General features: G+C 42.5%; 2 protein-coding genes across 4 annotated transcripts in view; one reads left to right on the forward strand and one right to left on the reverse strand.

The window, feature by feature from the left end:
* llgl1 (LLGL1, scribble cell polarity complex component) overlaps positions 1-12,603 on the forward strand; it is a 35,957-nt gene extending 23,354 nt beyond the window's left edge. For 2 of the 3 annotated variants that reach the window (XM_020705424.2, XM_020705425.2), the window contains 13 exons: positions 42-234; positions 1,959-2,063; positions 2,298-2,590; positions 2,702-2,852; positions 2,932-3,070; positions 3,154-3,467; positions 3,545-3,736; positions 3,806-3,878; positions 3,966-4,080; positions 6,860-6,924; positions 7,338-7,473; positions 7,550-7,632; positions 11,765-12,603. In XM_020705424.2, the coding sequence (XP_020561083.1) occupies positions 42-234; positions 1,959-2,063; positions 2,298-2,590; positions 2,702-2,852; positions 2,932-3,070; positions 3,154-3,467; positions 3,545-3,736; positions 3,806-3,878; positions 3,966-4,080; positions 6,860-6,924; positions 7,338-7,473; positions 7,550-7,628 (1,855 nt within the window). In that variant the 3' untranslated portion in view covers positions 7,629-7,632; positions 11,765-12,603. The remainder of the gene's footprint in view (positions 1-41; positions 235-1,958; positions 2,064-2,297; positions 2,591-2,701; positions 2,853-2,931; positions 3,071-3,153; positions 3,468-3,544; positions 3,737-3,805; positions 3,879-3,965; positions 4,081-6,859; positions 6,925-7,337; positions 7,474-7,549; positions 7,633-11,764) is intronic. The other variant, XM_004071761.3, reaches the window with a different exon arrangement.
* A 39-nt stretch (positions 12,604-12,642) lies between these two features.
* flii (FLII, actin remodeling protein) lies at positions 12,643-24,760 on the reverse strand. The gene is made up of 31 exons (XM_023957713.1): positions 24,653-24,760; positions 23,126-23,236; positions 21,572-21,643; positions 21,413-21,493; positions 21,092-21,339; positions 20,892-20,995; positions 20,642-20,817; positions 20,378-20,535; positions 20,205-20,289; positions 19,963-20,110; positions 19,175-19,305; positions 18,633-18,740; positions 18,448-18,552; positions 18,190-18,369; positions 18,038-18,120; positions 17,876-17,950; positions 17,709-17,792; positions 16,789-16,960; positions 16,611-16,718; positions 16,341-16,532; positions 16,156-16,254; positions 15,991-16,080; positions 15,780-15,919; positions 15,494-15,710; positions 15,257-15,411; positions 14,926-14,986; positions 14,703-14,831; positions 13,785-13,891; positions 13,604-13,709; positions 13,472-13,537; positions 12,643-13,397 (listed from the first exon to the last, which is right to left on the reverse strand). The coding sequence occupies exons 1-31, from the start codon at positions 24,713-24,715 to the stop codon at positions 13,263-13,265; spliced, it is 3,789 nt and encodes a 1,262-aa protein (XP_023813481.1). The 5' UTR covers positions 24,716-24,760; the 3' UTR covers positions 12,643-13,262.
* Between the last annotated feature and the right edge of the window lie 937 nt (positions 24,761-25,697).

Below are 25,697 nucleotides of genomic sequence, written 5' to 3' on the forward strand. Positions count from 1 at the left end.
TCATGACTGGACAGTCCGGGGCTAAAATCTGCTTCTTGCAGGCACGAGGACGGCACTGTTCGTTTCTGGGACGCCTCAGGTGTTGCTCTGACTCCACTGTACAAACTCAGCACGGCCAACGTCTTCCACACAGACGGCGACCCGATCGATGATCCCCACGACCCCTGCGATGACCCAGAAATGCAGCAGCAGCAGGAGGAGGAGGAGGAGGAGGAGTGGCCTCCCTTTAGGAAGGTAAACAGTCGAGTTCTCCTTCCGCAGTTCAGGCGTGTTTGACTCCCTGCTGGGATGAATCCTGAAACGCCTCAGACGGTTTTCATGTGTTTGAATCTCAAACAAGCCCACTTTATTGTTCTCATTATTTAAACTTGAAACTGAATAAACTGCCTTGTAATTCTCCTTTCATTTTTTTTTTTTACATGGAGAGTTTTTATTTTAAAGCAAGCCGATAAAGTCAGACCGAGCAAACTGGTTTCAGCAAAGACAAAGAAACGGAACCAAATGAATGATGTCCAGCAGATTTTTATGGCTTGTTTTCATATTTCCTTCATCCTCCTCTTCACACTCGACGCTCCGCCTTACCCTCCTAACTCGCACATATACATGTTGTGTATCCTGTGGTAACAGAGCTGCGTGTTCAGGAATGTGGGATGAAGAGCCTTTCCCTTTTTTCTCAGCTGTAATGAAAACCAGATTTGTCAGCCTTTCTTTTTGTGTAGTGGTCACCAAGCACTTCTTCTTTTCATTTTGCAAAGTCGCGGTGGACTCTGCTGGAATTCCTGCTGTTTCCATGTGAGTGTAGGACAAGAGTGTTTGCTAAGGATTGAGGAAATATGGACATTGTCCTGGTTTTTGGTCAATATAAGAGAAAAGCTGCTGTTCCTACAGCAAGATGACAGTTTTATGTGAAATAAAGTGTAACCAGCAGTTTTACTTTTTTTCATTAGAAAGCTTGAGTGTGTGACTCTCTGGGATCAACAGCGAGGGTCTTTAAACCAACTGTTTTTGTTTTTTCATCCAAAGGGACTCAAATAAAATCAAATCATCCAAATACGGTAATTTTTGCAACCATTTAGAGAACTCCAAACTTTTAGGTAATGGAGCAAAATCATGATTGGTATGATCTCAAAGATCTCTAAAATAGTTTAAAAAAAGTTTTGCTTGTGGACAGGAAAATCTCACAATATTTAGTCAGAGTCCCATTAGTTGTAAACACACCTGGGTGTATGAAAGTTGTTTTGACCCATCCCTTGGGGCAGCAGTGAGCTGCTGACACAGCCGTGCTCGGGAACCATTTGGTTTAATCCCCACTCCAACCCCTTAATGCTGAGTGTCGAGACTTGAAAATAAAAAATGAGTTCACATTATTTATTTGACTTTGCCAAAGTGTTTCCCCCCCAGTCCTGTGAAACACCCAGCTCACAGTGAGGGCGGTGTAACCAGTAGCAGGTTTGTCATAACATGCACTTGATTTAATAAAAACGTGTGTTATGGTGCAGAAAAAGGGAAAAAGTTGTAACTTTGGGGAATTTTTGCGCTTCTTCAAGAAGGCAGCAGTGGATGTTGTTTTATTTTTTCCCCTAAGTACCAAAGTAGGAGTGACAACTTTTATTTTTAAAGCTGCTTCGCAGAGACTGGCTCCAGGAACTTTTCATGACATTAAATTTCTTCAAAACGTATTAAAAAATCAAGAACGTGTTGAGTGGCCAGACGTCTGCTGAAAAAAATGAAAATTATAATAGTTTACATAGTTTAATTCTGATACCCCCGACAGGTTTTATGGGTTTTCTCAAAAATCCGAATATTCTGGCCTCAAAGTGGGCGGGGCTTATTTGAAAGGTCTTTCATATGTTTACAGAAGATGAAGCTCTTTAGTACACAAATGAATCCTGGTGATTGAATATGTATAATTAATGAAATTGTCTTTAAAATAACACATTTGTGCTCGTTTGTTCCAGGTGGGCTGTTTTGACCCCTACAGTGACGACCCCCGCCTCGGCATTCAGAAGATTAGTCTGTGCAAATACAGCAACAAATTGGTGGTGGCTGGAACAGCTGGACAGGTAAACATCTGCATGTACAGTTATGAAATTGGTGTGTATAGAAGTATGTGGGCTTATGCCGTATGAGAGAAGGGAAAGAAATTCACTGTTGCTTCTTATAAACACTTATAAACTATTTCTTTATTTTACATGGAAGGATTTTCTGAATCTGGATGGATCTAAACTGTTTGTGCTTCGGTGGAATACAGATTCACCTGAGAGATGTTGCTTATTTGGTGTTTTGAATCCCTGCAGGTCATTGTTCTGGGTCTGAATGACGAGCGTTCGGACCACTTGGTGGACGTGTCGGTGATGGACCTGCTGCAGGACCGGGAGGGCTTCACCTGGAAGGGTCACGACAGACTGGAACCCCGCCTTAAACCCGCCCCCTTCCTGCCAGGCTTTCAGCCACTGGTGCTGCTGCAGTGCCTGCCCCCTGCCTCTGTTACAGCGGTGGCGCTGCACACCGAGTGGAATCTGGTCGCCTTTGGGACCAGCCATGGGTTCGGGCTTTTCGACTACCACAGACGAAATGCGGTTCTGGCCAGGTTTGAGACTGTATAAATAGGGGGGTTATTTTCTTAAAGGGATAAAACACAAACTTTTGTTTTTCTCTGTTTTTCATAACATCTCTTTCCTGCTGTTTTTTTTTCTTGCAGGTGCACCTTGCACCCAAACGACTCGTTGGCGATGGAAGGCCCCCTGTCCAGGGTCAAGTCATTAAAAAAGTCTCTGCGGCAGAGCTTCAGGCGCATCCGCAAAAGCCGGGTGTCGGGGAAGAAACGCGCCGTGATCACAACCACCAGCAAGGTAAGCAACTTCCTGCTCTGAAGATCATCCAGAACACTGAAGCTGAGCTGAGTTCTACAAATGTTCCTGAGAAATGCAGGTCCAAGAGGCCAACGCCGCTTTGGCTGAGCAGGAGGAGGTCGCTCCGGTGCAACGAAGGATTGAGCCGCGGTCGGCAGACGACTCTCTGTCCGGCGTGGTCAGATGTTTTTGCTTTGCAGACACATTTCTGCGTGACGGTGTGTTGAAAAAGGAACTTGGTAAAACCTTTTTTTTAAACTTTGGAGAAATATTCCATGAAAAGATCCCCTTTGTCCTTTAGGCACACACCACGGCCCCACACTTTGGGCGGGGACCAACTCGGGCAGCGTGTACGCTTATGCCCTGGAGGTGCCCGGCGTGGATTCGGGCCGCACGTGTGAGCGGGGCGGAGCCAGCGAGAGCAGCATGTGCGTGGAGGCGGTGCTGGGTAAAGAGATCCAGCTGATGCACAGGGCTCCTGTGGTGTCCATTTGTGTGCTGGATGGGCGAGGAAAACCGCTGCCCGACCCGTACGAAGCGTCCCAGGACTTGTCCATCGCACCTGACATGACCAACGCTCACTCAGTTCTCATCGCCTCAGAGGAGCAGCTCAAGGTGAAGAACTGAGAAGAGAAAATGCTGTCAGATAGCTGATGGAGGTGTAGTTTTGACCTCATCCGCTCTTTGTCCAGGTGTTTTCTCTTCCTAAAGTGAGTGCGAAGACCAAGTTTAAGCTGACGGCTCATGAAGGCTGTCGAGTGAGGAAGGTGGCTCTGGTGCTCTTCAGCTCTGCCGTTCAGGAGGAATACAGCGAACACACGCTGGTCTGCCTCACCAACATGGGAGACATGCACCTCTTCAACATGCCTGGCCTCCGACCTCAGGTGGGTTCCGCTCCACTCTCAACCAAAACCAGAACCTTTACGATTTTTGATGGAGGAATTGGTCTTCAGGTGCGTTTTGACTGTATTCGTAAAGAAGACATCAGTGGCATTGCGTCGTGTGTCTTCACCAAGAACGGACAGGGTGAGGCTGACTCTGCCTTCAAATGTTCTCACTGAAGGCTTCATGGATCAACTAAGCCTTTTAACACTCGATTATCTCTCTTTTTAGGGTTCTACCTGATCTCTCCTTCAGAGTATGAAAGGTTCTCCTTGTCTGCAAAGGTTCTCATCAAACCGCAGTGTTCTGTTCCGCTGCACAGACACCTGGGGCACATGTTCACCTGGTAACAAATCTCCCAAACAACTTAAAACATGAATATGATTGTTTCTGTGTTTAACCAATTCAATGCCACAATATTTGAATATTCTATGTTATTACAGAAGCACTAAAGGTTAATTGTTTATACCAGAAATGGGCCAAATGAACAGCTGGACTTTTGGGGGACATTTCATGTATGTCAAAGATTTTTCTACAAAGAATCAACTCTAAAACTAAATACACACCAGACATTTGACCTGCATTCAAGAACATGTTTAGCCCATGGTGTTTACACTGGACAAGCAGAAAGGGGCTTCTTCTTTTCTTTTCCTGCTGTTAACTAGCGCATGTCACCACATACAACTGGACGAGGCTTGGTGCAAAATGGCGAATAGGTGCAAATGGTGAAAATGGATTACGATCGCGTCAGACAAGCGGCTTTGGTCTATCTTTGAAAAACAAACTCAGAAGTCTTCAGGCTTGTCGCCCTGTCTGGGAAATAGGAGTCCCTGATTGGTCAAAGTTCGTCCTGGTTTATTTGTCATTGCTGGTTCAATGGCTTCGCTCTTTGTACATTGAGCCTGAAAACAGACTGCAGAAGCCAGAAACATAGATTGACTCTTCATTGAAAGCTTAAACGCGTTGTCTTGGATGTGAACGTAGCTTCAAAATCACTCTAAAGTAATATAATACATTCACATTTTTATTATTTCACTAAGCAGTTTAACCCTTTAAAAACACTTTGTTAGAAACCCCCCACAAAACTGTTTTTTGATGGAACTTTGTAGAAAATTTTCCTTTTAAAATTTCAACCAAATGAATTGGATAGAGGTGGTATTTTTTTATGCTGTTCTTATTCATTTTTGTGACACTTTTGCAGCTAGAATGCTGTTAGTTTCCACTGAAGACAGACTTTTTATCCTTCTGTTGTACCATACATTTAGTCACACTGCTTATATACATTTGAAAACATTTAGGTTTTGTCTAAATTCCTTCACTACTACTATAATAGTCCAAAAGTGCTCTGAAACGTCTCTGCAAAAATTAGTGTGCATAGATGCTCACTAGGCGAGTATAGACCTCAATGCATTGCATTTTAACAATATCTCATTAAAAAAAATTATTTTTATTTTTATAAATCATCCAAGTTAGTATCGGAAGACAGTGGATTCAAAAATATATTTATAAATATTAAAAAGATTCATATTTATTTGTTTTTTACTTTGACAACTGATAGGAAAAAAACTACGTAGTGAGGATGTACCCGAATGATGTTAAAATCTAGGGTGCTGGATGGTCCTACACTCAGCATTACACACCTGGTCCTTCAGTACTGATACGTCTGAATCACTCAACCTCTCATTAACCATTTTATGATGCAGAAACGAGCTTTGCATTGCATATTGAAAATTCCTGTTGCCACAATAAATGCCTCTAAATAAACTGAATAAACAAAACAGTAAACAAATCTCGTTATTCAACTACAGCCAGCAAAAAACATTGAAAACAATGACATAAATTTGGAATATTATATATTTGGATATTTATCATTTAACTCATCGAAAAATCCATCCTCCTCTCCTCAAAAACAGTTCGATCACCCTGCATTTAGATTATCGCGCATCAGTTCCGTCAAGAACTCCTTCTCTATCGCCATCAAGGCCAGTGCTGAGAGCTGCGTCTGTCCAGTTGTGTTTCTGCTTAGGTTTTAATTCGCTTTAGAGCTGAAAATGTCAGCTCGACAGACGCACAAATCTTTACAGCTGCTTCATGATCTCACTCCGATTTTTCTGATGTAGGAAGTCAAGGAGATCAGTGGGAGATGTTCCTGCAAAATCATCCATGGCGTACATTACAGTCAGCTCTGTTTTTAACTGAGACGGATCAAAAAGTTCTCCGTGACTCTGTGTCAAACTGGGCAAGGCTGTATGACGTTGCCTAAGGCTGCTAGAAGGCCCTGCTGAACATGAACTCAAAATCTGATTGGTTGAAGGAAATTAATGTCCTACATTGATTTTGCATTAGGCCAGCAGAAAGTGACCCTGCTTGGCAACAAAGGACAGCTGAAATGTGATTGGTTAAATGCTCCAATATGAAAATACATCTGTTTGGAAGCAGCATAACCATCATAAACACAATAAAAGAGATCAGACAGACCATTTTTTTAAGGATTTAATGAGTATGCATGGACAAATCTAATTAACACATGATTCAGATATTTTTTTAGGCCTCAGAAGACCCTGACGGCCCACCACTGCCCACACTATATAGTCTTTTAGGAATTAAGAAGTAGTGGAAGGAAGGAATTCCAATCCAGCTTTAGTGATACTAGTCACGTTCTGTGGAAGATTTCACTGGGATTAGGTTCATCATAGCCTATCAAAATTAGATAGTTCTGTTTTCTAGAATTTGTTCAGGAGTTGATATGAAATGGATGTGAATGGGTGATGGAAGCAGTGGAAAAAGAATAAGGATCTTAAAAAGGACTCGCATGCATCAGAGGAGAAATTCTTTTACACACTGTTTTTTCGTCTGCTCCAACAATTTGAATAAAGAAATACTCAAACTCAATTTTAGCTTTTTTTTTTTCATATTTGTCCTCCATTATCAGAAAAAAGCTGTTTATTTTTTCCTATGAAAGGATCTCTTTTGGGAATGCATCCTTCTTTCTGCTTTGAATTTGGAACATTTTGTTATTGAGCGGTTTTTCTGTCCCATTACGCTCGAACTCTGCGTTTGTGGATCCTCGTGGTGTAGCAGCCACTTTGGAACACCATTAGTAAAGCGTTTGTGTGTCTTCACAGTGACGGAACGCCGCCGCAGACGCAGGCCAATGGAACCCACAAAAGCCTGATGGGTCAGGCTGAAGGTGCGTTTGGGAGCTCCTTCACTTCTTCTCCTCTTCATCTGTTTTGTCTCTTCATTGCTCTCCAAACCCCCTAACCGACCCCTGCACTGGTCTCCATGGTAACCATTCAGCATGCCCCCATTGCTTCTCCAGTCCAGCTCCCCATTTTTAGCTTGCAGGGAGCTGTGGTTGTCATGGAAACCAGCCATGCTTTCTTGTGGCACTTGGTTTAGCAGGACCTTCCATGCAGAGCTGGGAGTGTTTTTGTTGTTTTCCTGAAAATAAGTCAGAAGGTGGAGCTTTGGTGTCCAGGAAAACCAGGATAAGGAATGATCTTAATCTGGTTTAGTGGAGGAGTGGTGCCATACATTTATGTATCTAGCATGGGAGGAATTGTGTAAAAATGTATTTTTTATATTTTTCTTCTCTGATGGGGAAAGCGGACGTCCCTCGGAGCACGCTGTCCTCCCCCCTCCTGGACACCCCACTGGACTCCCCCCTCAGCTGTGCTGACCTCACCTTAGACTCGACTGGAGAGCTGACGGTGGAGGACGTCAGGGACTTCCTCACGTAAGCACTCACCGTTTGGAAGCCATCGCAGCCATCCACCACGAGAAGTCACTTTTGTGTGTCGCCCCCCCCCCAGCACGGTGGAGGAGGAGGAAAACAACCTGAGGAACATGAAAGACGAAGAGGGACGCTCACCCGACATCCTCATCAACTGAGCGGGTGAGAGAGGCCAACAGAAACGAGCCGGGATTTTACAGACACACACACAGACACACCTGTTTTCAATAGAGCTCCTCCAGAGTGAGTAAACTTCAAAGAGCTGTTCAGTCTGAGATCTGCATTCCAATAACAGAGCCTCATCTCAATCCACAACTCCCTCTCTTCCAGACTGACAGACAGATCTGAACAAAACACCACAAATTGTTTGTTTAGCTGTTGCAAACATAACTAGTTCTCTAAACTAACCTCTGAACTTGCAGTACAAACTGTAGCTACACACATTTGGGTCAGTCCTATGATGTAAAAGTCCTTTGGCTCTAAAACGCTTAAGGTGTCATATTCTCTGAAGCAGGAAAATCTGAAGTTGATGAGTAATCACTTCTTCTGAACATGTGCTGCCCTCTAGTGGTGAGGATGTAAAGTGCAGTCAGAAAACAGCTTGAACACAGTTGTCGGAAAAAAGGTAATTTAATTTAATTTTAAAAAAGAAAAGTGTTTAGTGTCACAAGACAAAAATTTACTGAAAATGTTAAAGGGAGGTGGGATTCCGCAAACATTTTTTTCCTAATGCACATCCTTTAAAAAAAAAAACATGGTAAAGTGTATTCAATTTCATAATTTTATTTAATAAACAAAACTTTTATAGAACATTGATTCTATGGATTCATTCACTTTAAGTATTTGTTTAATTTAATTTAAACTGGGGTTCTAATTTTGGAAAAATCTTTTTTTCTCCTTTTTTGAATGGAGTTATGGAAGTTGGTATGGTTCTTTTTCATGATATTCAATTTTTTTTAAAGAGTCTGTGTAATAGATCGGGCAGTCATATAAAAGTCAAGTATAAAATAATAAACAGAAAACTAACAATAAATCCATCTTACTTGAATTTCATTTATGAATGTTAATTCCTTCTTTCAACTACCTTAAATTACGGGTTATAGAGCCCACCTGATTACAAGCCTTTGCATTTTAAGATGGTAAACTATTTTATACACACTCACTCAGAGAGAGAGACGCAAACACAGATTGAATATTCTTCTTTCCGGCATTATAGCCTATTTATATAAACACACAAAAAGCCAAACAGCATGGAGGTCACTTCAGCTCACAGCTACCTCAGTCATGGCGAGGAACTTTACACCCACGATTCCCCACTTCCCATGAGTCTTAGGGGCTAAAGGCGGGGCTAAACCCCACACTGTTGTAGATTGAGGATGTGAATGTGCTGAAACCGTGCATGTATGTAAGAAGGAGGAGGGAGCTGCAGCGGAAGGAGGGGAGAGCATGTGTGCAGTGGAAGAGGGGGTTAGAAAAAGAGCAGCGAAAGTGTGTTGGGGTGTGTGTTTATGTTTGTTATACAGAGGGAAAGAGAGCTGTAATAAATGAAGGTTTCCCCCAGAAGAAGATTAATGATTCTTTATTAACCCACTTTGGAGGCTCTGAGGGTCCAAACGGGGAAGTGAACCCCAAAGGAAGATCAAGGAAAGAAAGGAAAAAAATTAATCGCAGGAAAGGTTCAACACTTGATATATTTACTAAGAAAGACAGTACACAGAAAGAGTTTTCAAATTTTTTATGAGACCATATGATACCAGAGCTTTTCTTTCCAAACAGTACCTGTGACATGGCAGTAACACTGCAGCAATATGGTAGTAACAGGGGTGGTAAAACAACATGAACGTAAAAGTCACTGAGAGCTTTCTTCATCTTCCTCCTGTGCACTGAAACCATGGAAGTCTTCCTCCTCAGTGTGGGATTGGAATTGTGTCAAACATTCCTGGCCACACACTCTCCCAGTCTCTCCGTTGTAGTTGTCATGCTCACCCTGAGGCAAATTCACTCCTGAGCTGGTGCTGTTCTCTCCGTCGCGCAGCAGACCAGCTTTTCCAAACCCGTTGGTGATGGTGGATTTTTTCACACTGCTTTTAACGATTGCTTTTAACTTGAAAGCTGCATCATATTGTAGTGGCGGTCAGGTGCACGTTGGGTCTAATAGCAGCAAGGGATCGTGGGATGCGGCCAAAGTAAGGCTGAGCATGGCTGTTTCTTTTTATTGCACCATGACTGAGGGGTCTAAGAGCAGAAGTGACATCCATGCTGTTTGGCTGCTTGTGGGTGTGTTAAAATAAATGGACTTGTTGCTGGAAATGGGAGTACACATTCAGCATCGCTCATATCCTCCTCCTGAGACTGATTGGAATCAAGAGTTGTATGGTTCATGGCTACCTTTCCGTTACAGTCAGAGTGACAGCTCAGATGACAGACAGCTAGAACCATCTGCTGTTCACTTGGGATTTCCTTCGTGCTATTCATTCTCAAAGCGGGAGTTTACATTAAACAGTGTTTTTCAACCTTTTCTGAGCCACGGCACACTTTAACCTTAAAAAAAATCCCGCGGCACACCAGCATCCAAAAATTAAAAAAAAACAAGATGGAACTCATGGTCTGTAATGATCTACAGCCCCTCCACAATCTCACATGCATTTTTGAGATAATTGTGGTAGAAAAAGCTGGAAACTGCAGCTGTTTTTTTTCTAAAAGATGCAATAAAAGTTAAGTTAGAAGATTTAAAAACAGTTTGAAGTGTGTTCATTGGTTTCAAAACGTTTAACAACAGATCTCCTTGTGCGCTGTCACTCTCACAACCCAATGCAACATGGGAGATGTAGTGCATAAAACGGCCGGAGATCGCGTCTCTGAGCTTCATTGTTTTGTTCACTTGTTCCACGGTCTGATACGGGATTCTGTGGATAGTTACACCGCTAAAGACGAGCTTTAGCTGGTATTTTTGTTAGAACTGAGCGACTTTACGAGCTAAATCGGGACAAGGAAGTGAAGACTTTAACCACTTCTGATTGGTCAGACTGATGACGTGATTAAGCCCCCCAAGAATGATTGGTGGAGACAGTTAAAGGGGCGGGACTTTTCCAAAATACAGCCAAAGCTGCAGCTGAATCGCGGTACTGTCATTCTTATCAAAATGTCTTTAATAAAATAAAATAAACGCAAAGAAAAAGTATTTTACGATCTTTTATATTCCTAACTCCTCAGTGTTTTATCAGGGCCTGTTTGGATGAACAGAGAGCTGAAATCCTGGATATGGGAAATGTTTTTAGATCAGTTTAGATGAGGACAATTTCCCACGGCACACTTGACCATCTCCCACGGCACACTAGTGTGCCGCGGCACACTGGTTGAAAAACACTGCATTAAAAATGCATTCCCCCAGTCCCACGCTTACCTTTTCTCATCGAGCGCCCCTAGCGGCCGTTAGAAAAATTGCATAAAATTAGCCGCTTCGTTGAATAAGCCGCAGGGTTGAAAGCGTGTGACAAAAGTAGCGGTATATAATCCGAAAATTACAGTAATTCATCTTTAGGTTCGATCAACTCAACTTTACTAACCTGTTAGGTGTTTTTTTAAATTACTCAGTGTGAAGATTTTAAGGGTCTTTGTTGTTTTGTCTTAATATTATGACCTTAATTCGCTTTATTATGCTGTCTTGCTTTTGAAGTCAAAGGTCAGCAGAATGGTTATTTTATTTAGTGTGAGTTTAAAAACGTCTTTGTGTTCGTTTTAGTGTCGATTTAAATTTTGTTAATTTTCATTCATTATGTTTATTTTATTGTAATCCGGTTTAAAAATTTTTTAATGAATTAATATCCAACATGCAAATTACAAAAGTGAAAATAAAGGAAACATTTCTTAACAACACAGCTTAATCAACAGAAACGATAACAAAAAATAATGATTTTTATGTATAGCAATTTTTAGCTACTAAACGTTGATCATTATTAGTTTTCTCTTATTCTGATTTGTGCAGACAACACTTTGGTCAACCTTTTTTTATTTTTCTAGATTCAAATTAAAAAAATTGAATTTGAATTTCAGAATAAAAGCAGCATTAGAACAGATGTAATTTAAGGTGATTAGTATTACGATCTCTGGTATGGTTTTACTTTCTTTGATTTAAAACATATTTCATGTAATTTAATATAAATATAATATGTAATACATCATTATTAGTGGTTTTGTGTTCAGTTTATGCATAGGTTTAGCTCTCAGATGACTTGAATGTGTTTTTACTGGTTAGTTTATTTCTTGACTGTCTTTCTTGTTTCTTGTCCTTCAGGGTTTGGCTCTCGTGGTTTTGATGGACTGGATCTGAGTGCTGGACCACAAACATCTCCCATCAGTCCACCAGGAAGCCCACAGTCGTCACTCAGCCTGGAACGCTGGTGTGAATTCTTCAGCTGTGTGAAGAACTTCCCTGGAAGCTCCTCCAGCACAGAGCAACAGGTTTCTGCAGCACTGGGACTGATGCGCTGTTGGGCTTCATCGTTTTTTTTTTTTTGTTGCACACTAGAGGATGCGACCAGCTCTTCTTCACCACATAATCCCGTGAATAACTTTTTTTCTTGAAATGGGACAGAAAGGGAGCACTGTTACATTGAAGAAAGCTATATGAAGTGTTTTGAAAGTGCGAGCACGGGATGTTGGAGCATCTGGACTCCTGCCTTCAAAATGAGAAATGCAAGTATTTTGTAAAAGTCTGTTTGTTTTGTATGGTCATTTTCAGAGAGAAATATTTTATTGAGAATAAGAAGGAAAGGTTTTTTTTTTTTTAATAATTCCTTTACACACCAGCTCATCTCATGTAAACAAAAAGGCATCAATTGCCTACTGCTGGGAAAATGGGGATGAACCGGTACAGAACTAGTTTCTGCTGATGGACTGATAATAAAGTTTGTTTTTAAATCATCTTCTGCAAAGTTGGTTAAAAGAAATAGGATTAAACTGCAGATGTCTCCTCCAATCTTCAGAGGAGACTCAGGAAAAAGTTTGAACAATGTGGCTAATGTTAGCTCAGCAGATAGGAATCATATTGATTTATTTTTAACACGATTAACTGAGACATGTTTGATCAGATTAGTGTCATTAACCATCAATAAAGTTTATTTACTCTGATAATCAGACTTAATCTTTTGTGACTCAAAAAAACAGATGAGAAACTTTGTGAAAACCTTTATTCTTATATAAAATACATAAATAAAGCATCTGCAGGTGGCATCAGAAGCATATTCAGTGGCACAATCCCGTGCTGGATGCGAACTCTGCCCACAAAAAAAAGGAAAACTGATATTTTGCTTGGATCTGACCCCCCCAAAGGTCACATGATTAAACAATCTCCCATTTTTAAAGTGAAAGTTACTATAGCAACATTTAGCTCCTCTGTAACTGAGAAGAAAAAGCGTCTCCCACGATGATTGCACAGCTTCTTTGGCCAAATCAGCGTTACTTTGTTGGGTGACGGTGATGACATTTTGTGTGTTTTTATGGTTGAAGCATTTTACACATTCCTCAAAAAAGAAAAATTGACATTCTTCAGAAAACACTTGGACTCTTCCACGATAGAATGTGTAGATTAGCAGCAGGAGGCCAGATAAAGCAGCAGAACGGGGGGAGGATATGTCTGAAGGTTCCCTTGTTTACTCCCCTGGGATTTGGCTTGTTTAGAAAAATATAAAGGAACATTCGGATTCCGTCTTAAACTGTCAAGCAGGTGAGCAAAGGGGGCGGGGCATTCTCAGGTGCACCACGGCAGGCTGTGGGGGTTGAGAGCGTGGGGTCTAAGAAAGCGGAGTTTTGAAGGGTCCCCAGGCATGAAAGCAGCGGGTGAAGCAGTGCGGCTCGTTTCCCTTCCTCACCAGGCGCAGCTTCCTCGGCTGCTCGGCTTCTTTGGAGCGCATGTGCTGGATGTAAACCTGGCGAGGAAGAGGAGGCCATCTGTTACCGAGAGCTTCATTTCTGGAGGACGCGGCCACGGCTTCCCACTCACCTGACAGGCTTTGAGGCTGAGTTTGATCTCCACCTGGCTGGTCTGCGTGCCCACCCACATGTACACCTGACAGATACAAAGAAATGAGAAACGATGTTGCTGAGCAACCAAACGTGATCAACGCCTCTTTACCTCTTTGCCGTTATCCAGCAGCATGATGTCATCGTCGGCCAGGTCGTCCTGACAGAAGTCGGAGCATTTCTCCGACACAGAGAAGTAACCCTTCTCATTGGAGCACCTGAGGGAGCAGAGGAGCAACATCAGAGCTTCTGCCGTCATTTCAGGAGAGGACATAAAGAGATGGTCGTCAGACCTGAAGAGTCTGGCGTGCTTCATGTACTCTGCGTCTTCGTCGTACGGCTTCTGAGAACCAATCCCGACCCAGAAAAAGTTTTCTGGCTCCTCCCCCTCGTTAATCACCTGGAGAACAAGATGACAGGTAACTAAAATGACCACTTTGTTAAAAAGGGTTAAAATAAAGATGAATTTTTTCAGATAACTAAAGGTTTAGATGAATAAAGTCTCATCTCTTTGTTATTAAAAAACTAAAACTGTTGAGAAATATTTGTAAATTCCAACACATTTAGTAAAACATTAAACTTAAAATTCACAGAAAAGCTTAAAGACTAGAATAAGTTGTGACATCAGCATCAGACCATTGACTGCATATGAGAGGTGGACTGAGTGACCCCCCCCCCCATGCGTTTTAAAACAGGAGGTACACGCTGGTTCCAAGAAGCCAAAATCCCATAGACTTTTATTTAAAAATAAACAGCCATTACCATATTTTTCAGAGTATAAATCTCAGTTTGGGATAGTTTTGCTGGAAGTGTGACTTATGATTTTTCTTCCTCATTGAGCATTTTTTGGCTGCTGTGACTTTCATATCCAGAGTGACTTCAGAAACTTGCAAAAGACATAAAACCACATTACTTGCAGTAACATTCGAAACATTCGAAACGTTTGACGTGTAATGTTTTTGTATAGCCCGCTTTCAAGTGGTAGAGGTGTAGCCTTCCAACAAGCTCAGTCCTGATTAGCAAGAGTGGTTGTCATAGAAATGTTGACTAGGACAGTCTCAGACCAATCACTGCATGGAAGTGTCCGTATCGTGAAAAAATGGCAACCGAATTGATTTCAATTGGCTGGGGTAAGCCTTTTTTTATGGATGACATCCCACTCAGCCGGTCCAGTTTTTATATACAGTCAATGGTTAGAATGTGGTGAGAACCTGTTTGCTGTAGGTCTCGTCAAACATGCTGTTCATGATGTCCTCGGCCAGTTTGGCCTCGTCCGGGTCGGCAGCTCTGCCCACCCACGTGTAGACGATGCCCTGGTTGTCCGTGCTCTCGAACGGGACCTGCAAAGAACGTGTGGGGGGAGGAGGGGTTAGTCTTTTCTGGTGACCTGCTGCTCAACGCTCATCAGCATCACCACAAAACGAACGTCTGCACCTTCAGGATGAAGCAGAACTCTGAGTTGAGGTTGCCAGAATCCGTCCCGATCTGGATGGTCCTGGTGGCAGAAGGCAAGAAGAAAGAGTTTAGCTTTTATTTTGAAAGGAGGAAGTTTGTCACCTGCAGTGCATGGAACAATAACAGTCTATCACTGACCAAAAACTATCAAAGTTATACTTAAAAGAAAAAAATCATATTTACTGAATTAGTTTTAAAATGTTTAGGGTTTTAGATCAATTCTTTTAAATTTTATTCTGAAGGTGTCTGAAGCGTTTGCCCTCAGAGTTCCCCCTGAACTTCCTGTTTTCTTCAGGAGAGAGCAGCAAACCTGGTGCAGAGCGCGCTGCCGTTGGTGCGGATGTGGTAGAGGGAAGGCTGGACGCTGTCATTGTCCTGCTTCCTCTTCCCTTTGTGGATGATGAACTTCCTCTTGAAGTGGGACAAGAACTTGAGGTTCTCCTGCTGCTGGGTCATCCGCACCACCTGAATAGCAAAAAGTCACACGTCAGTTCAAATCTGAAGCGGGACGAAGGTCAGCAGTTTGAACCCCAGTGAGAACACGCACCTTCAGTTTTCCAGGGAAGAGACTCTCAAACTTCTTCTGCAGGGAGAAGGTGAAGGTGAGCCAGCCCATGTTGGACGCCTGCCTGCCCTGCCAGAAATACACTACACACTGAAAGTCCTCCTCAGGCTGCTTCTCCTCCTCCTCTTCATCTGCGCCTCCTCCTCCACCCTCCTTCTTGTCCTTCTCCTCTTCCTCATACTCCACTGGAACCCAGTACCTGAAACAACACGCTGCTGTCATCTCTGCTGCTGTACTTGCTCAGAGATGCCGTCACCTTCAGGAGTACCTGCAGAGGAAGACGTAGCAGTCCTGAGTGAAGAAGTGTCCAAACTCTTCCTCAGGCAGGCGAGCAAATTTCTTTCCCTCCAACACAAATCCCTCCATCCCGTCCAGATCCTCGTTCCACTCCTCCATCAGCTGCTCGGCCTGGAATGAGAGCGCAACTGTTAGCTCCACCTAGACGTGTGTGAGGATCAGCGTCGGCATGGCAACGTTACCTCTGACAGCGCCATGGGGGGCTGTCTGGGGAGGAAGAGCGCAGTCAGGTCTGCTTTCATCTGGTCTTTCTGCTCAGCGTCTTTCTTCACCTGTTTGAGTCACAGAACCGAACAGTCAGACTTGTGCAGCCCTGCAAACGCTGCCATGTGTGTGCATCCACCCACTTTTCCCTGCAGGTTGTCGTTCTGCTGCACAGTCTCTGCAGCTCGGGTGTAGTCCACCTTCAGGACGTCGTCCCAGTTCTTAAACTTGGATTTGAAGACCTGAGGGGGAGCAGACGCCACAGCATGTTAACACACAGACGCGGGCGGCGTGGGTCGGAAATGCTGGGCTTTTGCGGCCGCATCACCTGGCTTTCTGTGCCCTCCAGGTTGCGCGTCACACTGGCGTGTTTGGGCCGGTGCAGCATGGAGCAGATCTCCTGACCCAGTTTCAGAGCTGCAGCTCTGACTAGACGTGGGGACTTCCTCCCGATCCAGATGAAGACGTCCGACCAGCAGTCCAGGATGTAAACGCATTTGGTGTCCAGCAGAGACTGAAGCTAAAACGACCAGCAAGAAACGACACGTCAGAGGCCATGCCATACTTTACCACGCTGTTTGTGAGTCCTTAAACATACCAGCCGGAGCTCTGGCAGCGTGTCCAGTTTGACCTTGTGATCTTTGTGTTCCACAGACAGTTTGTAGTTAATCTGGGGAAGCTCCAGGTAACCGAGCCCTAAACCCACCTACGAGAGAGGTAAACCATGAACCGAAAAGAAGCCCAAAGGCTACAGCAGAACATTCCAATAGATTTACTTTGTATAGTTTGGGCCGAACAGGAGAGAAGTTGTCTGGGACGTGTTTCTTGATCTCCTCTGGTTGTCCTCCAAGAAGCTCCCAGAATTCGGGAGGCTCCTGGCTCTGCGTGACGGTTAGGATCTCAGCCTTTCCTTTGCGCTCGTTCTTGTTGATCTTCTCAGCAAATAATCTGCAGATGATGACAGAACAAAGAGGATTCGATCAATATACTCTGTAACCCTGATTTGATGGACATTTAACTGTTAGTTTTGAATTAAAACATTCATAAATTGATTTATTTAAGTTCTTTCTATCGTTTTTCAAAACCCAAAAACTAGTTTTAGACTAGAAATTCACAATTTAAAGAGCAATGCAGATAGAAATGGTGATTTTAACATGTTTCTCGTAGCATTTTTTTGATGGAGGACAAATTACGATTAAAACTGAATTTCTGAGTATTTCTGTATTTAAATCATTGTGAATCGAGAGCAGATGAAAAGATGCCGTTTGAAAGAGCTTATTTGTGACGCATGTTTTGGGAAGACGACAAGCTCCCTGCTCAGCTGCAACTGATGCATTCACTTGCAGACGATTTAACATCATCTGTTTCCTTGTCTGAGCAAAGCTGGATCGCTCCAAAATTTCTCAACATTTTTGTTGCAGCGCTAATGTTACAAATCGGTGACAGGAAGTGGGGGTGGGCTAACTCAGCTCCAACAGTCCCTCCCATAACTCAGAGGTGAATTTATAACCAACTACTGCAGCAACCATACCCTAGAAAAAAACACAGGTTATTTAAAAGTCCACTGAGGAGGCTTTTTATAATAGTTCAAAAGATGATCAGAGTGGGTATTTAAATGGATTCTTCTTTGAATATAAAATATTAAAAAGTCTTTTGTCAGGAACTGCAGGTGAAGCTGATCCAACAGGTTCTGCACCTGGCTTTGGTGGTGCTGCTGAGCGTAGCATTAGCTCCTCTCCAGATGAAGATTTCCAGCTCAGAATCCAACAGGAACACAAAACTACCAAAAACAGAAACAAACGACAAGGATTAGATGCTGGTAATCCATAAAAACGACAAAAACCAAAGGGGTAAATGATTCACCGAGGGTCCAGGGAGGAGCCCTTCACCGGCACAGACTCCAGACGGATGTTTTTCTTGCCATAGACTCTGTATAATCTGAGAAACAACAGACAAAAATAATAAACCTTTGAAAGGTTAGAGGATAAAAATCCGAAAGCAGATGTAATTCTGCTGGAGCTTCACCTCAGAGGATAATTTGTGTCCTCAACAGTGTAAAATCCACTTGAAGTTCCTCCCTCGATGTAAGAGATGTCTTGGTTGAAAACCTGCAGAGAGAAACAGCGGCTCAGACGGGCGTCTGGAGGACTTTTCTGCTCGTGTCTGCTTCTACATACAGCGCTGAACTCCTCGCTCTCCTCTCCCATCTCCTCCCGGATCGTTCTGCACTCCGCCCCCAAGAAGTTCCTGAGGTTGACGGCGTGAATGGCGGAGCCGGCTTTCTTGTCTAGCGTGGCCTCCTGCCCGATCCAGTAGAAGATGTGCCAGTTCAAAGCTCCGTTGTCGTCCAGGAATGTCTGAAAGGTACAGGAGGAGAACAGAGGACTGTGAGAACCTCTTTGTCCCGACTCAATCGCTGTAATCTGAAGCTTCACCTTCAGGATGATGTAGCAGTCCGCCTCGTAGAATTTGCCATGAAAAGCTTCATCCACTTGTACCGGAATAAAGTTTTCTATCTGCCACACGGACACACCGGGAACCTGCGGTAGGGGACGCAGGTTGTTTTAGGTAAACCGCTCTTCCAGATTTGCGTCCTGAGCCGAGGTCACTGATAACTCACCTGCCCCACGTCCTCCAAAAAGAACTCGGAATAATCCAGCTGGGGCTTTTCCAGACTTTTGTCCCAACGCCGAGTTTTCAGGTCACCGTACTTCGGATCGCCGTTCTCCTGCAGACGCATCACATTTGGGTTTTTCTAAATTCATGGCCGTCTATGAATAATAACAGATCAACTCGGATTGGGACTGATCTACATTTGACAGGAAATTGCTAAAAGAAAAACAAAACACCTTTCATTTTTAAAGCTGAAAAGCTGGGTTGGATTTTTAGTTTTCTAAGTTGTAAAAAAATGGAAAATAGGTTGATCTGGGTGTGCAGCTTAGAAGAAGAATTAAAAGCCTCAAATATCCAGGATCAAATTCCCAGAATGGATAAAAGAGAGCCGAGTCCCAGAGACATCAGCAGCTTCCTAAACATTCAGAGTAATTAAAACTGAGATTCTGAGCTCAGTTTGTCATCATTCCATCACTGTCACTGAAAAAATGTAAGAAATGCTCTCATCAGGGCTCCATCTGAAGGAAGGAGTGTTTCAAATCTCTTTACCTCCATGGTTTTCTTCTCCTGCGCGACGTCGCTCATGCCTTTCAGAACCTGCTTTGCCTGATCATCCTGAGAGCAGTCCTTCCTCCTCCTCAGCCTCATCTTTCTTGCCAAGTGATCTCTGGAGTTAGCTCCTGGGCACAAATGTGTTCGTTTCAAGCTGACAGTTCGTCAAGAAGACAACTGACATTCCAAGTGTTGCGGTTTGTTTTCTCCAAAACACTTTAGGCTTCAAGTCACTGGTTACAACAACCTAGAAGTTCAGATTCTAAAGACCCACTTTGAGGAAAATGGTGTTTTTGGTGTTTTTAACATGTTCTTGAGGCATTTTTCTGACATATAAAGAAGATGAAGATTAAAGTAGCATTTCTGAGTATTACTTTTTTTAAAACATTAATTAGGAGCAGAAGAAAAGATTTTGTTTGAATAAAAGGTTATTTGTTAAGTAGAAAATACGCTGGGCGGAGCACGAGATCCCTGCTAAGCTAGCGGGACAGCGCGGAAACAGCATTCTCAGTTTTGGATCACGGTGAGGGAGGCTGGATTGTTCCGCACAGACAGTCCTGACCTCAACTCAGATGAATTTCTGATGATCTACCGTCGCTCTGAGAGAAACTATGTCCTAGAAATTACAAGTTTTTTTTATTTGGGCTAAAAATGACAATTGTAATTTAAAGATCACGGAGAATGCTTTTAAAATAGAACAAAAGATGATCAGAGAGGGACTGTAAGCTTTAAGCTCATTTTCAAGATAAATGAAAAGAAAAAAGCTGTTCTTCAGCTACACACACCTCCTCCTGCAGCAGCCACGGTGGCGGGCGAAGCCCCGGCCAGGCGGAGCTGGTTCTGCAGGGAGAAGTCTATGTTGTACCACTCCGCTGCTCTGTCCGTGGGCTTAGGAGGCATCACCAGGTTGGGGTTCTCGCGCACATCCAGAACCTACAGAAAAGAAACCATATGGATGTTTCCATTGTGAGCTTCCTGCCTGCACACACTCTGCTTGTTGCAGGAACCTGTAAGCTTTCATTTATACCTCCAAGTCGGTCAGGTAGTGGATGGTCTCAGGCAATGTCACAAGGCGGTTTTTATTCAGCACCAACTTCTTTAACTTACCACACCTAGAATAAGACAATGCAACAATCTTAACAGATGAAACGTTTCTCCAGGTTGTGGCCTTCCTCCTGCTTTGACTGCTTTCGTCCTCACCTGCAGAGTCCCTCTGGAATGAGCTCCAGGTTGTTGTTAGCAGCCATGAACTCAACGAGACTGGAGAGTTTTCCAACACCAGGAGGAACGCCGTCAAAGTCCAGTTTGTTGGAATTGATATACAGCTTCTTCAGTTTAGAGAGCTTACAGATGGCCGACTGTTCGGAGACACAAACACAGATGTCAGAGGCTACAACGTAACTCCTCAGAGATTTCAGGTAGAGAGGGAACAGTCGGGAGCTGGACTGTGGCTGCCAGGCTTACGGGCAGCGAGGTGAGCTGGTTGCGGCTGAGGTTGAGTGTCTCCAGCTGGTTCCACTGGTCGATACAGAGGGAGAGCTCAGAAATCTGGTTGCTGCTCAGGTTGAGTCTCTTCAGACTGCTCAGAGAATAAAGACACTCTGGTATCCGGGTCAGGTCATTACATGACAAATCCACATCTGTAGTCCAGACAAAAACAGAGTTAGAAGGAAGAAAAACATGTTTGCAAACTCTTGTAAATGTGCGTTTTTACCTGCCAGCTGTGTCAGTCCCTCCAGGCTGGTGGGCATGTTGCTCTGGACCCTCTGAGTGTTCCTCAGATGAAGAGTCTGTAATGCCACCATGGCTGGAAGTTGACTGCTCAAAAACAATGGAAGAAGTTATGATCCAATCCTCTGTTGATGTTTGGATGACAGTGCAAAAGTTCAAAAGCGCCCCCTGGTGTCTGCTTACCGCAGCTGTGCGTGCATCAGCGGGTTGTTATTGAGGATGAGCGTCTGCAGGTGCACCAAGCGCCGCATCTGTGGGGGCAGGCTGTCCAGCTTATTGTTGCTCAAGTCCAGATACAGCAGGTCGGTAAGGTTGATGAACAGCTGATTGGGGATGGCGTCGATGCTGTTGTGACTCAAATTCAGCACCAACATGTTCCTGCTGTTCTCCAGGTCCCTGGGGATCTCCGTCAGCTGATTGTAGCTCAGATCCTGAAGGAGAGGTGGGTCAAAAGAACCGAGAGACAAAAAAAACCCAAATCAAGGATGTGCGATGATTATTTACCAGTACAGAAAGGTCATCCAGCTGAAAGATGTCATCTGGGACACCAGAGTTCTTCAAGTTGTTGGCTCTGGCCACCACCGCCTGCACAAACAATGAAACGATTTAATAGGATCGTGTCAAAGCACAAACGTTCTGCCGCATCGCTTGAGCGTCACTTACCCGCAGATTCGGTAAACTGGAAAGTTCTCCATGTAATGTAGTCAGGCTGTTGTGACTCACTGAAAGATGCTCCTAAAAAAGAAATCACAAAGCTGAGCTTTCACTGATCTCTAGCACATCCAGCAAGATCACAGCTGCTTGAATTGATCCTCTTTTCTGGTCCATATTGAGTCTGAGGCTAAAAACGAGTTTGTTTGAGCATAAACACAATATTTCACTTTTCACATTAAAGCACTACCGGAAATGACCTGAACTCTGATGCATAAATGCAGTACATAAGAGAAGATTCTGTTAAAATTCTTATTTCATTTATTAGTCAATAGAAATGAACATAGTCAAGGTACAACTTAACAAGTTCATATTTTTGTGACACAATTCATAGACAAAGTAATTCAAATATCTTTACTGAAAAATACAAATTAAAACAACAACAAAACGTAATCACTAAGAGTAAAATCACAAATTACAATTTAAAACCACTTTGAGACAAATATATAATGTGCCGGTTATACAGCTGTCATACACTAAACTACAATGATTTTAGAAAGAAGTTGTTATCAGTAGCAATTCTAATGGGAACTTCTAATATGGGTTGACATTAAGTACCTGTTGGGGCAGCTAGAAGGGCTTCTTTGTCATGTTTATGTATTTTAAAGCCTTGAAGCCCTTCAACACAACAGTTGCTTATTTATTACAACAGAGATCGTCTGTGTCTGTGGGCTTTGACGCTCTGCTAGGGAGCTAGTTGCGGGCCATTTCTTAATAATTACGGCATTTAGTTGCAGTCAGTTGCCTCAAGTCCCACTCCAATCTTCTTGTGATCTATTTTTCCCAGTCGTCTTACAATTATGATAATCACGGACAAGGAAAAGATGGATCTCTTTGTCTACAAGTGGATACAACAGAATGGAGCAGAGCAGGGAGCTTGTGGCCCACCCTGCATATTTTTTGTACGTCACAAATACAATCTTCAAATGCCATTTTTTCGTCTGCTCCTAATTCATGACGATGTGAATAAAGAAATACTCAGAAATGCAGTTTTGATACTAATTTTCTTAATATGTCCTCATCCTTTATGAAAAATGGCCACAGGAACATGTTAAAAACACAATTTTCATTGGAGTCAGTCTTTAAGTCTTTAAGATTGTACGCTGGGGTGTTGTTGGGGTGTGACAACTGTCCCACCGTGTCCAGACTCACTGCTATGTGGATGAAGCATCCAGTGAATTTACATCAACAACATATAGTTCTAAACATTCTCAATAAAAGCACTTTATCGAAATGTGAATCCCTCAGAAGTAAATTAATAAATATATGGTGTAAATTTACTCTTAAAATGCAGATTAGAGTCATTAGATGACAAATTAAAGCTCAGATTTCACACAATGTAAATTTCATTTCTATGATCATCAGCTATATGCAGCGAACCGTGTAAAGAAAACACTTTTTTTATATTGACAGAAAGTCCACTGCCAGCTGCACACATGTGAGAGGCTTGAACAGGTCAGAAAAAAAACTTCAGAGGAGCATCAAAAGCCTTTTGAATCTTCTTACCAACTTTTGGAGAGAAGCCAGCTCCTCTGGAAGATAACAAAGTCCTGTCCGGTTCAGTTTCAGCCATCGTAAGCTGCTCATACACTTTACATGCTCAGGAAAATAACCCCCCTGTGGAGATAGGCAAAGAAACTTGTTTGCCAACACAACAAAATCATTCCAGATTTACACACATCTGATAACTCCATTGAGACGGACGGACGGACAGATGGATAGATAAAAATTGGCAGTGTTTTCACAGAAGCTGCATGACACATGCTGACATCTGGATTTCCTAACATTACAGACAGACAAATGCCTTGAATTTAACAAATTAACACAATAAAAAGTTAGCGGTTGGATGGTTCGGTTGGCTGCGCGTAGGACTGGCGCATGGGAAACCAGGGATCGCGATGAGTTTCATCCAGTGTGGGTCCTTGGACAAGACCCTTAACGCGGCTCCTTAACTATGCAGCCACAAAGGGGCCCAAGTCTGGGTCTCCCTGTGCCAGTCCATAGCCCGGTTAAAATAGAGGGTTCTGTCAGGAAGGGAATAAATGAAAGCGGAATTTCTTTGGCGAGTCCTGCAGGGATATGCCGAAAGGTAAATAAAAACAACACATCAAAAAGATTATTCGCCAGCAAATTCGGACGTGTTCCAATACTCCTTTAGAATCTGGTGAGTCAGGCTCAAAAAAAAGTTAGCATGATGTCAAACTTTTATTATTATCCAACTGAGTTAAATAAAAATGGAAATATTAAGTCTTCCTTGTGACAACAGTAAACGCCTGCCATTTCAGTATTTCTTTTTAAGTCCAGGATCACTGATTGACAGCAACAACTTGAGTTTACACTGTTGACAACAGTGTTGCAATCCCATAATAATCAACCTAAACGGGGCTTGGATACAAACTTAACCTGCTGTGAGTGTGACGGGTCTAAAGTTCGGTGAGGTGATCAATTCCCCTGTGTTTAAATTAACTTAAACTAACTCGATGAAAACCAGAACTTACTAACTAAAGCCATGTCAACACCGGGTTAACAAAACAACCCAACAAGCGCCAACATTCACCTTTAACAAAAGATTCTAAATTAATCCCAAACATTTGAACAATTTAGATCAAAAGTGAATGTCTTAAGCAATAATACACTTAGCCAAAAGTACGCTAACTAAACAAGCAGAGTAGTAGTGATATGTATGATGATGAGTGGCAAGTGCTGTAGCCCTACCCTAGCAACTCAAAACTGTTTTCCTGTAGAGTTACGGCTCTTATTTTATTGTTTAAACAAACATACCTGCCTTAAATACAATTCCGCATACTGCTCAAAGGGTGGTGTCTGACACACACGGGAGTGTTTTTTCTAACAAGAGGCTAACGCCCAACCAATGTTCGCAATCATGTTAAGCTATGCTAGTGTCTTAGCTACTTTCCCTGCTATAGTATAGGTGAACAATTCTCATACAGGAACTAGCTTAGCCTAGGATTCATTTAATATGACTAAAATTAGAGTTATAAATAATGCGAGTGTAGTTTTAAAGAATCTTACTTTGAAGTCATTTCCACTGAGGTCTACTCCCCTTATGAAGGGAAGAACTCCGGTGGCAGCCATTTCTGACTCGCTGATGTCAACTGCTCAAACCTCTACTATTTTGGGTCGGGAGGGAGAGACTGTAGATTTGTTACCGCCCCCTTCTGGCTCGAGAGGAAATGCATTTTGTTTATTTGGAGAGCTCCCCTTTCCCCGTTGTCGTTATAAGGTCACACTTGATTGCAGCCACAAAGTTGTACGCAGAAAGATCACAGCCATAGAAAATAAGTCATAAATAAATAATAATTACTGCTGCCGCGGGTCATAATAATAATAATAAAATAAAGGGCCAAGGAGCATAAATCTGACTTAAATCTTTTAGAATTCTGACTTTTTTCTCAGAATTCCTAGATCAAAGTCAGAATTCTGACCACCAGACCATCAGAATTCTGTGATTAAATTCAAAATTCTAAGATTAAAGTCCGATTTGTTTCGGCCCTTTATTCCTGATTCTCCAAATCATCTTCCTTAAACATGACAATAATAGCTTAACATATGGTAAAACAAACAAACAAATAAATAAAGTGAATGCAGCTAGAAAGAACAAATGCAACAAATAGTGGTAACACAAAGTAAACCCAAATTTAGTACTGCAGAGCTTTTTTAAGGTTACATCTTGTAAAATTTAATCTTTAATAACATTTTAAAAACTGTTCCAATTTAAAAGGAAAATAAAATTAAATCAAGCAAATAGTCGAGAAAAGCTAAAGAACATATTGTTATGGTAATCATTAGTGTCATACTAACAAGAAAATATCACTACACGTATACATTCCCCACATATCTAAATTCACAGAATTTGGAAATTCTGTTGACATTTCCCATACGTTTTCACACATTTGTATTTTGATATATTTTAATGATTTTATACACATTTCCAGTTTAACAAAAAAAACATTTGAAAATGAAGTTTCTTTTCAGCACTCTTCTTTTCCATAGTAAAAAATTGTTAAGCAGAGGACTAAATCACAACAGAGATCTTATGTATTTGGCAGAAGGATTC

Source organism: Oryzias latipes, chromosome 8 (genome assembly GCF_002234675.1).
Source record: "Oryzias latipes chromosome 8, ASM223467v1".
NCBI classification, from domain to species: domain Eukaryota; kingdom Metazoa; phylum Chordata; class Actinopteri; order Beloniformes; family Adrianichthyidae; genus Oryzias; species Oryzias latipes.

Excerpts from the sequence above, each read along its gene's own strand:
- flii (XM_023957713.1), bottom strand. The coding sequence starts at position 24,715 with ATGGCTGCCACCGGAGTTCTTCCCTTCATAAGGGGAGTAGACCTCAGT. Across the intron at positions 23,237-24,652 it reads TCAGTGGAAATGACTTCAAA|GGGGGTTATTTTCCTGAGCA; the intron begins GTAAGATTCTTT and ends CTATCTCCACAG. Across the intron at positions 20,996-21,091 it reads CTGATGCACGCACAGCTGCG|TCAACTTCCAGCCATGGTGG; the intron begins GTAAGCAGACAC and ends GTTTTTGAGCAG.